The 13,361-nt window shown below is 43.3% G+C and overlaps 2 protein-coding genes across 3 annotated transcripts; one reads left to right on the forward strand and one right to left on the reverse strand.

The window, feature by feature from the left end:
- The first annotated feature begins 850 nt into the window (after positions 1 to 850).
- Positions 851 to 2,804, forward strand: LOC4339309 (interactor of constitutive active ROPs 1). 2 transcript variants are annotated; one of them, XM_066310373.1, is made up of 2 exons: positions 851 to 1,063; positions 1,198 to 2,804. In XM_066310373.1, the coding sequence occupies exon 2, from the start codon at positions 1,462 to 1,464 to the stop codon at positions 2,506 to 2,508; it is 1,047 nt and encodes a 348-aa protein (XP_066166470.1). In that variant the 5' UTR covers positions 851 to 1,063; positions 1,198 to 1,461; the 3' UTR covers positions 2,509 to 2,804. The 2 variants fall into 2 exon arrangements, with proteins under 2 accessions (XP_066166470.1, XP_015638661.1); XM_015783175.3 differs by having other exon boundaries at positions 851 to 1,056.
- A 3,967-nt stretch (positions 2,805 to 6,771) lies between these two features.
- On the reverse strand, positions 6,772 to 8,775 carry LOC4339310 (gibberellin 2-beta-dioxygenase 3-like). Its single transcript, XM_015783335.3, has 2 exons — positions 8,157 to 8,775; positions 6,772 to 8,069 (listed from the first exon to the last, which is right to left on the reverse strand). Exons 1-2 carry the CDS (start codon positions 8,549 to 8,551, stop codon positions 7,400 to 7,402), a joined length of 1,065 nt encoding a protein of 354 aa, XP_015638821.1. The 5' UTR covers positions 8,552 to 8,775; the 3' UTR covers positions 6,772 to 7,399.
- Positions 8,776 to 13,361: the final 4,586 nt, after the last annotated feature.

The raw sequence follows: 13,361 nt of genomic DNA on the forward strand, positions 1-13,361 counted from the left end.
TCAAACCGCTAAGCGGTGCGTTTCGTGGGAAAACTTTCTATATGAAAGTTGCTATATTTTTCAAGTTTATAATAATTAAAACACAATCAATCATACGTTAATATCACATCATTTTGCGTAAAAAAACTTCATCTTCATTTTCGGGAGAAAATAACACCACCAGAAAACGAACCCCCTTTTTTTTTTGCGGGGATGATGAAACAAACCTTTAAATCAACTCTTAGAATTCAAATATTGGTTGTAGGCTTGTAGCCGATAATAATTAAGCTAATAAAGAAATGATCGAGCTGTATCTTCATCTCCTACCCGTACCTGCGATTTCTGAGTTCTGACTAGGAGAGGCGCGAGATGCTGCAGGTGCAAGCCGCCAGGTGCAATCTTTGAAGCTACATCTCCGTGCGATCCAGTACTTGCCGGTGACACCTCGCATCAAACCAGGTAAGATATAGCACTCGGTTTAATTCTGCTCCAATTTATCTCATCCATACATGTCAAATATGACAAGAGAAATTGTAGGTGAAAGAAAATAGAGATATTTAATTAAGCTTGCTTACCTGATGCTCTGAATTCTGATGGTAACAATCCATCATGTTTATGAAGCTATCAGTCTAGCAAGAGTTCGATAACAGGTAGGTGGTACGAACCGGAGAATCAATCTGATGGAGGCAGAAGTTCTTCCATCTGCATGATGAACTCCTGCATAACTTCTGAAGAAAAAGAGAAGATGATACTTTAATTATGACTTTTATGAACAGTGCACTGCAACCAGATTAAGCATTCGCGGTTAGTCAATCGAAGTACTAGTGTACTATATGCGCGGAGTTAATTCTGAAGCGAACTCGCGCACCTACCAAACGTCCCCAAGGCTCGCCTCTTTCTGCGATATAATTCCGGATATATCTGAATTTCTTTCAAGTTTCAAGAAGAACTCGCTCTTGGTGTCAAAGAAGAACAAGGAGAAGAAGTTGATTCTTTGCTTGTCATGATGCTTGTCCGCACAGTGAAGAAACCGAGCAAGTTCGAAGATTCCGACACTGTCACGGCCAAACCGGCCAGGTATTTGGTAAATTTTCGAGCAAGTTTGCATGATACGAATTTGCATTTTCAAGAAAAGATCGATTCAAATTTGTTTTTTATTTTTAGTTTTTTTTTTGTTCTGGAGATGAATTGGCAATGATCAAACGTGTTTGGTTTCAGGGCCGTGTTTGAGATGCCGCACCGGACGTCGCCGCGAGCGCCGGTGCGCTCGAAGACGACGGCGGCGGCGCCGGCCGCGGCCGGCTCGGAGCACCACCGCGACCGCGTAGTCGTCGGCGCCGGCGGCGGCGCCGCCCGTGGCACGTCGCCGCGAAGCCCGCAGCTTCCCGAGGCAAGGATGCTCTAGCTAGTGACACGAGCAATGCAGGCATGCAGCTAAGCTAGCTACAGTGTGTCAGTGTGTTATTCTTGACGAGTGTTTGCATGGTGGCGTGCTTGCAGAAGAAGCCGGCGGGCGGCGGCGCGGCCGTGTCGCGGGTGGCGGAGCTGGAGGCGAAGCTGGGGAAGGCGGAGGGCCAGCTCGCCGAGATGCGGGAGCAGCTCGCGGCGGCGGAGAAGGCGAGGAAGGACGCGCGCGCCGCGCTCGTGGAGTCCAAGAAGCGCTTCTCCGCCGCCAAGAAGAGAGTCGCCACCGCAGGCGCCGCCTCCTCGTCGGCGGCCGCCGAACAGACGCCGCCGCAAGCCGTCAGCGACGAGAAATGCGGCGTGATCTCGCCGGCCGGCGATGTCCCTGAGGCTGCCGAGCCGGGCGACGCCCAGGGTGAGGAGACCAAGGAGATGGCTGATGATGATGAGGTGAACAGCGTCACCGCCGCCATTGTTGGAGACCTTGAAGGGAACAAGGGAGGGCAGGAGGTCGAACAGCTGAGGACGAAGCTGATGGAGAAGGACATGGAGGTCTACGAGCTGAAGGCGAAGCTGATTGCGATGGACGCCGAGGCGGACGATCTCCGGGCGAGCTTGGCCACGAAGGGCATGGAGATCGACGAGCTGAGGGCGAAGCTGACGTCGAAGGACGCGGACATCGCCGCCGTCGAGGCCGACAACGCCGAGCTGATGAAGATGGCGGAGGAGGCCTCCCATGCCGTGAAGGAGACGGCCACGAAGGCGAGGGACACCGAGCACGCGCTGAGGGAGAGCGCGGCGCGGGAGGCGGCCCGTGTCGCCGAGCGCCTGCGGGCGTCGGAGCGCGCGCGGGAGGCGCTGGAGGCGGAGTTGCAGCGCGGCCGCGCGCAGAGCGAGCAGTGGCGCAAGGCGGCCGAGGAGGCCGCCGCGGTGCTCGCCGCGGTGGAGCACGGCGCCGGCGCGCCCGCCGCCGACGTAGAGTGGCGGCGCCACAGCTCGGGCGCCGCCGCTGGCGAGAGGGTGGCCAAGGACACGGACGAACACCACGTCTCCGGCGGGAAGCGGAACAGCGGCGGCGCCATGCGGATGCTCAGCGAGCTGTGGAAGAAGAAGGCGCAGAAGTGATCTTCGAGAGATATGGTTGGCGGGAAGCGATGGTGTTCGCGCGATTGGGAATTCAGAAATTTCACCGGCTTTATATATGCATCAGTTTAATTTACTTGTTTATCTTGCTTAATTTAAGACGTGTTTGGTAAAAAAAATAACATTATTTTGTGTTGTTTTTGAATTACTGGGTGCCTAGAACCTGTGAGCAAACCGCATTTTGCGTAGTGCTAAGTGTATAACATTATTGTTGAGTTTTGGTTATGATTGAGAAGAAAGTATTGAGACTCTGCTGTGGTCATCTTTATCAAATGTCATTTTGGCTCACTTTGTATGGAATGTCACTAATTGTGGCTTTGATGTTGGCTAAACAAGTTTAACCAACAATGTTGACATGACTAGAATGTCTTAATTTGGGGATTGTGGTAATGTGGCAACTTAACACAATGTAATGTTGTTTCTGCATCTCACTCATGATGAAAAGCAATTGTGAAGAAAGTTCTTTTTTTCATATCCTTGTTAATTAAAATGATAATGAGCTAAACTGGTTACGTTTCTTGTGGTGAAATCTATCCATCCAGGTTCAAGTTCTAGACATGGTATGGGTATCTTGCATTTGTGGTTATTTTTTTAGTAGCAAGCGTCATACTCGTCAACAATCACTGATAGTGACATCGTTAATCTCAAGACACGTTGACCTGATCTTCGAAGGCGATTATAGGATGGTGTGTGCGTGTGTATTCGTAGATACGAATATACACGTATGTATATGAGCGTTTGTATTTGTACCGTTAGTTAGGAAAAAAAACATGATGTAGACATATGGCCAAAATCTCTTAACAGGCCATGATCCAGGAGCCCATAATCCACTTAGGAAGATATTTCCTCTTTCATTTTTTAATGATATTTGCTGAAGAGGAGATGGATCTTCTCAATAATAAGAGATAAGCTATTTTTTCTTCAAAGAGAAAAATATATGCTAATTCGCAAAGGCAAATCACTTGTGCATATAGCACCAACAAAAGTCATGGGGCCAGGGGCATATCTGGAATTCAATTTTCATGGGATATATATATATATATATATATATATATATATATATATATATATATATATATATATATATATATATATATATATATATATATATATATATATATATATATATATATATATATATATATATATATATATATATATATATATATATTGTTATGGAATACAGGAATACACACTGTTTACACTGTTACTGTTTTTGTTTTTGTTTTTATGATATATATGATCATGGGTGCATGCCAAAGTTGAGCAGGAAGCAAAAGGGCCCTACATGCATACACACCCACTCAATCTCTCAGCCACAAACATAGAGATCTATAAAAGGAAAAGACAAAAGCTAAGAGAGGACAGGAACTACAGCACAAAAAAAGCAGAAGCATAGATGCATGATCTCCCTGCTATTCCGCTGCTGTTGCTATTATATGACAGTGGTCCATTAGGACCTTTACAATGCGGTTAGGTGTCGAATTGTCTTGGAGCGCCAACTTGGATTTTCGCGTACGTGGTGATTAAACCCGTGCCTCTGCATAGCGCCTCGCTCCCACACAGGGGGACGAGTTCTCCGCCTCTCGCTAGTCCACACGCGAACCAAAAAAACCCATCATGCATGCGCTGTGAATCCCGTGCCTCCGTCTCCTCGTGCTAACATGCACTGTGGGGATGATTGCCTCGCGCCGATTTCACATCTTTAGGGAGGCCAGAGACACACCGCATTGCTCCTGCCCTTAGGCAAGCAAATCTGAGCAAAGTGTTTCTGCAGAAATTATTTTAATAATGTAGATTATTGCAAGCTTGTTCTCTTTGTGTGATCTGAATAGTCACCAAAAGAATTGAAATTGTCTTAACAATGTACATTATTGCATCACTTATGGTTCTACACACACAAGGTCAAATTTGGTCCATGAAAAGAAATAATTGTGCATTTGCTTGCACTTTTAGTAACATAGTTTTTCTCCATGTGTATAGATTGTTTTTTAAAACAGTACAAATACACATAAGCTCGTATAAACCTACACACACTTGCTCAATGAGTATACACTCTACCTCTATGATCATTTGTAAAGACTAGACCAATTTATCTTAAGATTAACGAAATTACCAAAGTCATCTCGTTGTTGACAGGTACCATGCCTAATACTAGAAGAATTACTAGTTGTAAACATGTATATGCTGATTTTGATATAACAAGTTTGCATAGTGATAATAAATAACATATACTATATATTGTTCATTTCTTTTTCATATTTCCTTATATTAATATTTTTAACCATTTTTAAAAACTGTCCTTGCGCTTGAGGACCTAGAGCAAGATTAGCATATAGTTGGAGGAGCCACGTAAGTTGTGGTACCCTGTGAAAAACCTACTTAGATATCATTTGAAACACATGATTCTCAAAACACGAAAACAAAAACAATCAATGATACCTTTGCAAGGCCCACCTTTATTAGCAATCTATACTATTTTAAAATATAGTAGTGGTGGTTGTGAGGGGGTGAATCTGCCACTACTCCCACCACCATCTCCGAAAAAAATAGTGTGGGGCTACAAGACTCAGTATTTTGGCAATAGTTATATGTAGAAATTAAAAGATTATTAATAGAAAATAAACAATTTTCTTAAATTTAAATCCCATTTCAACATACGAGTAATATACCAATAAAGATAAAAGAAGAGATATCTCTCTATGTCGATATCATGAACACTAAAGCTGGACAGTGAGGGAATCTCAAAAGTATTAGTATTATTCAACGTGAGAATGATACCCATAGATAAGACTAGTTCCTTTGCTTACTTACTTACTTACCACAATAAATAGAGTGTATGGGACCAGATTTTGAAATTTCGGAAACAACCCCCACCCATCGACCCCAAAACTATTTTCCCCCAAAATTTTATCTATACTATTTTAAAATATAATAGTGGTGGTGGTGAGGGGTGAATCTGCCACCACTCCCACCACCATCTCTGGAAAAAAAATAGTGTGGGGCTACAAGACTCACATTTTAGTAACAGATATATGCAGAAATTAAAAGATTGTTAATAACAGATTAATGATTTTCTTTAATTTAAATCCCATTTCAACATACGAGTAATATACCAGTAAAGATAAAATAAGAGATATCTCTCTATGTCAATATCACAAACACTAAAGCTGGACAGTGAGGGAATCTCAAAAGTATCACTATTATTCAACATGAGAATGATACCTATAGATAAGACTAGTTCTTTTTCTTAGTGTATGGGACCAAAATTTGAAATTTCGGAAACAACCCTCACCCACCCCAAAACTATTTTGCCCCAAAATATTATTTTTTAAAAAAAAAAAACGTTCAAACTTTTTTTATAATTTGGCTCAAATTTGTTTGAATTTCAAATATTTTAATCATGGTATATTTCAAATTTTCCAAAATTTAGAATTTCAAAGAAATTTAGTGTTCCCCTAGAAATTCCCAAAATGATATTGTAAACCATGTGGGGGACTAGTCCACCAAAAGATTTTTTTTTTGAATCTAGAGATGGATTCTAATGACTCGAGTGGACGTGCACTCATTTATTGCATATAGTGTTTCCTGGGTAGTCTTTCCCGGGGTCTCATGACCCTAGTGGATTATCCAATTCTAACTAATTTATGTCATACTAATTAGTATATTGGTTAATAATTAGATAATTAGTCCGGGTAATTTCTGTTTTAGGATCGCCACTAATTGCATGTTAACTGAAATGTTATGAAAAAAAATTTCAAACAAAATAAAAGATAGATTAATACATAATATATCACTCTGCAAATATGTAAGTTCAAATTTGGCTTCTATAAGTTGTAATAAAAATGTTGCATGTTTGGTGAGTTTTATATATATATATATATATATATATATATATATATATATATATATATATATATATATATATATATATATATATATATATATATATATATATATATATATATATATATATATATATATATATATACACACACACACACACACATACATATTAGTCTATATTATCAATTTTTTAAGATTTTTTTCATAACTATTTAGTTGATATACAATAAACGAGTGAATGTCCACCCAAATTCTTTAAAAGTTTCCCACCTCATTCACAATGATGCGCATGCTCATAAAAAAATAATTCTTCTCATGAAAAGTCCTACGTGCACCAACCCAGGAAAGGCACATGAATCCAACATAGAACTTCAATGCCAACATATACCATACCAAATATAGCAAGACCATATGAAAGCATACACACAAAGTCAAATCAATACATGAGTAAAAATACAACCCACAAACTTGCATAGTTTCACACACCCAACAACAAGCTTTTTGGCTTTACTAGCTTAGCTAGCTAGCTAGCACTGGTTGGTGACAAACCCTACACTGTACATCATGTAGTGATGACAACTGTACATTTTGGCAATCAATCATCCAAAAGGAAAGAGGATCTAGCAAATTATCCAATTGATTGGAGCTGCATATGCATAGATAATAAGCATGTTGTCTCTATTTGAGCTATAGTAGAATTAAAAGTTGCATCCATGGCCCCACATATGCCCTACCCTCCTTACCCTTATCTAGCTACCATGCTGGCCCCAGTCCCCTTGTTGCACGGATCATGGCTGGATCGAATCGATGGACGATCAATCATCGATTGGTGTTAGGTTGATCAGTAGCTTAATTCGTCGTCATTCTCAATGCAGTGTCGATCTGTGTAAGCGAGGAGCCTAGCTCAGCTTTAGGGTGTAAGTGGGTAAGCCGCAAACCCACTAATAGGTTAAAGTAAGTGGGTTCGAAACTTACTTTTATCTATAAGTGAGTTTCACGGTTTAACCACTTACACCCTTAACTTAGCTTAGGCGAGTGGGTTAGCGACAGGTGGTGGCTGCCGGTGGAAGGGGGCCAGGCGGTTGTCGCTGAGGCGGGAGAGGTAGGCAGCCTTCTTGTACTCCCCCCACGTGAACTCCTCGTACCGGCTCTGCTCCTCCTCCTCGCCGTTGCCGACGCCGGCCACCAGCAGCTGCCGCAGCGGCGCGATCCTCTGCTCCAATGGCGGCCCTCCGAAGTAGATCATTGACACCCTCGACTTGAGCTTGTTGGCCACCACCCTGTGCCGGACGCTCCTCATCCTCCCGTTCGTCATCACCTGCAGCGAGTCGCCGACGATGACGAGGAAGGAGGCGGGGTCGGGAGGGACGGTGACCCACTGGTGGTCGCCGGCGTCGGCGTCGTGGTGGAGGGCGACCTGGAGGCCGGAGGTGGAGTTGGAGTGGAGGATGGAGATGAGCTGCGGGTCGGTGTGCTCGCCGAACCCGGTCGGGCTGCAGTTGGGCATCAGGTTCTGCAGCAGCGGCGGGCATGGCGGGTAGTGGTTCAGCCGGAGGATCTGGTCGCTCGCCGCGCCGTCGCCGACGACCATGTCGGCGAGCGCGCCGCGCGGCGCCACGCCGAGGCCCTCCGCCACCATCTCCAGCACCGTCCTCGCCATCCCCCGCATGGCGCCCACGTACTTGTTCGCCGCGTCCCTGCGCGCGCGCATGCACGTCGTACATTGACGCGAACTGTGTTTCGAAGCATTTCGTATGCATACAAGGTGTTCGACGGTTGGTTACCGGAGCGAGGACGACGGTGCGGGGGAGGAACGGGAGAGGGACGCGCCGTCGATGGCGAGGAGGAGGTACTCGAGCCACCCCATGTCGCCATTGCGGCCGATGCGCTTGCTCCCGTACCCGAACGGCGACGCGGGGCCGTGCGCGTCCTTCGCCGCCTGCGGCGACGCGAAGAACCGGACGGCCTCCGCCTCCAGCCTACCCACCACGCCCTCCCCGACGCCATGGCTCACCACCTTGAAGAACCCAAACCTCTCGCACGCCCGCACCACCTCGCCCGCCGCGCCGTCCGCGGCCAGGTCCACCACCGGCAACCCGGCGCCGAAGTTATCCTCCACCGACGGCGACCTCACCAGCGAGATCTGCTCCAGCGCCGCCGGCTTCGCGAGCACCACCATGGCCAAGATCGAGCGAGCTAGAGTACACACTGCTACCGATGAGTGAGCTGAGCTGAGGTCGAGGTGATGAGTGCATGGTGTATATATAGGGGGGATCGAGACGAGGTGCAGGACGATCGAATGGGAGGGGAAGGGACAGCGTTGGTGGGCGCTGCTTTTTTCTCGGACTTTTCCGCGTTGGGTGTACGTATCGTCCGCATCGATCGAACGAACGGTTGCTCGCTTTTTTTTGTGTCGTGGCGAGTTGAGGTGGAGAAGGCGGCAAGATCCGGGCATAATTCGGCGGGGAGTGGAGGTGGAGTCCATGGCCATGGCCAACATTCGCGGGGGGAGGAGGCGACGTGTTCCAGTGTGATCCGCCGGGTGGCAATATGGCGAGCTGGGGGAGTACGTCATGTGTGGGCTCTGTTCGGGAGTGAGGGTTCACTCTCCGCCACATAAAACGAAGCAGTGTTTAACACATAATTAATTAAATTTTAGCTAATTTTTTTTAAAAAATAGATCAATATGATTTTTTAAAGCAACTTTCGTATATAAACTTTTTACAAAAAGCGCATCGTTTAGCAATTTGAAAAGCGTGTGCACGCGAAAAATGAGGAGGAGGAATTGGGAACTACTTCTAACGAACACAGCCTAAAATAAAATGTCGGGCCCTCTGGCACGGAACTATTTTTTTTGCGACTATCTATTAATGTTTCGATAGATTTGTAGTTTCAAATCTTGTAAAGTTTTAAAATTTAGGAAATTTTGTTCAGGTTCGATCGTATTTTGCTCCCTCGAAATTTCGGTCCCCGGGTAGATTTATGCATGCACACCGAAGTTGTAAAACCCGCCACTTCATCGATTTATGTAAAAAAATGATGTATAACTCTTGGTCAGAGTTTACAATTTTGGTTCAAAATTTCGGAAATTCAGACCCCACCGGTAAAACAATACTGACCGAAATGTTTAGGTTTTCTCATTTTTTTGTGGAATATTGTCAAAGTTTATTAAAATTCAGTCAGAACCTTTCAAAATTTCAAAAAAAAAAAATCGGTCCAAAAAGTGCCGAAAATCACAAAATTTTGGTCCTACCGAAATTACCGATATTTTCACTGAAATTAAAATTGTAAACCCTGCTCTTGGTACAAGGGACAAGTCAAACAAAGACGTGTCTTTGAGAGAAAAATGGGGAGCAAAATATTTGTTAGAGCTACACGCATAAGATATTTTTTTTTTTTTTGAGAAAGAGGGCATTACTCTCCCATTTTATTACTAAAATGAGCAAAAGTTTTAACAATATGCAGCCAACAGGCAAAAGGACAGCCAAAAGAAACATGCACACACACTGACACAAACAAACATTATTAGTCCTACATCATCATACGACGCTGTCCCACTCTGATGAGTAGAACAACACCGAACGTCCAAACAAATGTCGATCTAAAAACCAATCTAGTCTATCATAGGGCATTATTCATTCTCTTTAGCCTGATAACATGACACTCCCTGGGGACTCCCATCTTCTTTTGTTGGAAGAACTCCAGTAGACACTCATGTGTGGCCTCCAGCCATGCCTAGCTTGAGCTGAACATTGTTCATTGGCTTATCTTCTTTAGCTACAGTAACAATTTTCTTCGCTCTTCCTTCGTAGTCCGCAATATAGATGAAGAATCGATCCATTAACAAGCATCATGCATCAAGTCAGTAGGGTCAAGAGGTAATTTGTTCTTCAAACATGCAGCATTCCTGACTTTCCATAAAGCCTGACCCATATTGACTCATTTTTTTTCCTTTTTCCTGGCATTTCATGGTTATAATCTTGTAATTTTTTCCTGCTCTATTAATAGAACTTCGCACTGTCTTGTGCGAGTCGTTAAAAAAAAACTTTGCAAGTGAACACATCCTTAGTACGTTCACAGAGTAATTTATCATTGGTCAGCTCAATTGGCTGACATATATGCTCCTCCCATGCTTTCTTCTTCTGCCCAATTGATCGCTCTTCCGAATTTCAACAATCCTACCCCCTTCTTCCACACCTTGGCTACCTATACATTTTTGGAATTTGTAATATTGTATAAATTTAGGTGTTGCTCAGTCAGAGGCCAGAGGGTGGCCCCTAATCCAATTGTCCTCCCATATTATAGTATTTTCTCCATTCCCTACTATTTATTTTTTTTCAAAATTTGTGAAACAGATATGTAACTGCCATCAGATCCCTCCAGAAATGCGAATCACCATGTTTGTGTTTTACTTGTGTCAAGATTTGAGATGATAAATATTTGGCCATAAGCATATCTTGACACAACCCTCTTGTTCATTTTCCAACTTCCATAGCCATTTCCCCTCAAAGCAATGTTCATAATTTTCAGATCAAGGATATATATGACTCTTTCTAAGTCACATATTTCTGCTGCCTATGCTTAAAATAAATAAGGAAAACGCTACAACATAAAAATACAACTCAGCGAGATATATATATATATATATATATATATATATATATATATATATATATATATATATATATATATATATATATCACCTTTTAATCCTGATGTCCAATTGGTTTTCACGAGAATCTTCTTACCCCACCAATTCTTAATGTACAAATGACGGCTAAAGATGGTCTAGCCTCAATTTTCAAAAATAATTTGTTGAGTGATTTTTTTCTCTATATTCCAATCACCCTTTTCAACCACGCTCAACATTAAAGGTTAGTCTTTTCTTTGGAACAAAACAAAAAATCTCAAACTTTAACCTCTTCTTTTTTTAAAAAAAAAAAACTCTGGTGTGGCTTCGAATGAATAATGTGAAAAAAAAAATGACAGTCACACTGATAAGCTCGACAATATATACATCAATGCAGCATATAAATAAAAGCATAGCAAACTGAATGTTAGTACCATTATCTACAAAAGAAAGACTGAATATATATTAGTACATCACATCTATACATATTAGAATTGCACCTTTTAAGATTAGCATATCTATATCCAGAAAATATGTCGGCTGGAATTAAAGCGTCGATAGCTCTCATATTTGCATCATGAGCTCGCAACGTGCTGCTTAATTGTGGGGATCGATTCTCGCAATACGTGCCTTTCTTCTCGCCGTGCCTTTCCAGTGCCGATGAACTGCAGGCTGGCCGGCGGCCACATCTGCTGGACTACTACTGACCAGCATATGCAATGCACGTACTATGTCGCTCTGCATTCATCTGCCTGCGAGAAAGATCCACTGAGATCCAGGGCATCCAGCAATATGCAAATGCACGATTTCCAAATGGTTCTCAAACGAGACGATATGGAGCAGAGAATGGATGAGTGCCGTGGTCAGTGGATAAGATCAATGATCAGAAAAGTTCAGTTATGTCTAGATAGAAATATTGCAAACTTGAGACCACTGGTTGATATATGCACGTGCTCTGTAGTGACCAATTTTAATCTTTGGGAAACTGTCAGCAAGCAAAAGTTAAATTATGGTACCTTTGAAGTTCCTTTCTTCGACCAGAGGCCGAAGGTGCGATTGGGGATAAAGAAGATTACACCTTTGACACCATTCCAGTGGGAGGCCATCAGGACGGTGTCAAGTTGGTAGACCCTTCTAGGTCAACAGTCTTTTGGCTCAAACCCCTCCGATGGACCACCTAGCAGCTTGCCGCACTCGCTCGGTAAGTACATTAAGGGTCTGTTTGGCTACTACCATGAAAAAGATATTTCTATCCTAAGACAAGCCGAAGACAAGTCTAAATGTTTGATTGGCACCTTAATGTCAACTTTCCCATACATGATATGAATCTCAGGCATACATCATTAGCCTGAGCCAGGTGACCAAAATTGGTCGCCTGAGCTCTAGACGCGTAGGCATAGCCCCATAATCTGTCTTAGTTAGCAAGAGCAGCGATTATGATTCCACTAGTCGTATGAAGTCGACTTCGCAATCGTTACACGAAGCCTTCGCAACATGCGTCTCTATTGTTGGAAGCCGCCGTCTTGCAACACTGTGCGGACTTGCCATCAAGGATGCCTCGTCAGATCCTATGAAACAGCTGTGCGCAACCAAATAAGCAAAGTGGTTGTCTGGCCAGCGAAACTAATTAACTTCTAGATGCCCCTTAGACTTGTAATTTCTCATCCATGATGCTCAGGTATCAATCAAACAAGCCTAAATACCACCACCTAATCTGAAGAAAATAGAGGTCACATTATCTTGATAGACGATCACTGATTCATCGTGGCATGCGCAGTAAAGCCATAATCCATGGTCAGCTACTCTGCTGGCGTTACATGTGCAAGTAAGGCCCTGTTTAGTTTCCAGAAAGTTTTTCCCAAAAACATCACATCGAATCTTTGAACACATGTATAAAGCATTAAATATAGATAAAAACAAAAACTAATTGCACAGTTAGGGGGGAAATTGCGAGACGAATCTTTTGAGCCTAATTAGTCTATGATTAGCCATAAGTGCTACAGTAACCCACATGTGCTAATGACGGATTAATTAGGCTCAAAAGATTCGTCTCGCGGTTTCCATGCGAATTATGAAATTAGTTTTTTCATTCGTGTCCGAAAATCCCTTCTGACATCCGGTCAAACGTCCGATGTGACACCTAAAAATTTTCATTTCGTGAACTAAACGAGGCCTAAAACGTGGTCGGCTCAAGAGTCGTCCACAGTCATGCAGTGAAGACCCATGCAGAACCACAATACTAGCCTAGCATGGGCTCACCTGACAGTGTGTGTAAATATAATAAATATCCCAATCTATCTATTACATTATTAACACAACTTTGAAAGGAGACACCTCGTTCGTTGTGGAGGCTAGAAAT

Source organism: Oryza sativa, chromosome 5 (genome assembly GCF_034140825.1).
Source record: "Oryza sativa Japonica Group chromosome 5, ASM3414082v1".
Lineage (NCBI taxonomy): Eukaryota > Viridiplantae > Streptophyta > Magnoliopsida > Poales > Poaceae > Oryza > Oryza sativa.

Excerpts from the sequence above, each read along its gene's own strand:
- LOC4339310 (XM_015783335.3), bottom strand. The coding sequence starts at position 8,551 with ATGGTGGTGCTCGCGAAGCCGGCGGCGCTGGAGCAGATCTCGCTGGTG. Across the intron at positions 8,070-8,156 it reads GCACCGTCGTCCTCGCTCCG|GGACGCGGCGAACAAGTACG; the intron begins GTAACCAACCGT and ends GCGCGCGCGCAG.
- LOC4339309 (XM_066310373.1), top strand. The coding sequence starts at position 1,462 with ATGGTGGCGTGCTTGCAGAAGAAGCCGGCGGGCGGCGGCGCGGCCGTG.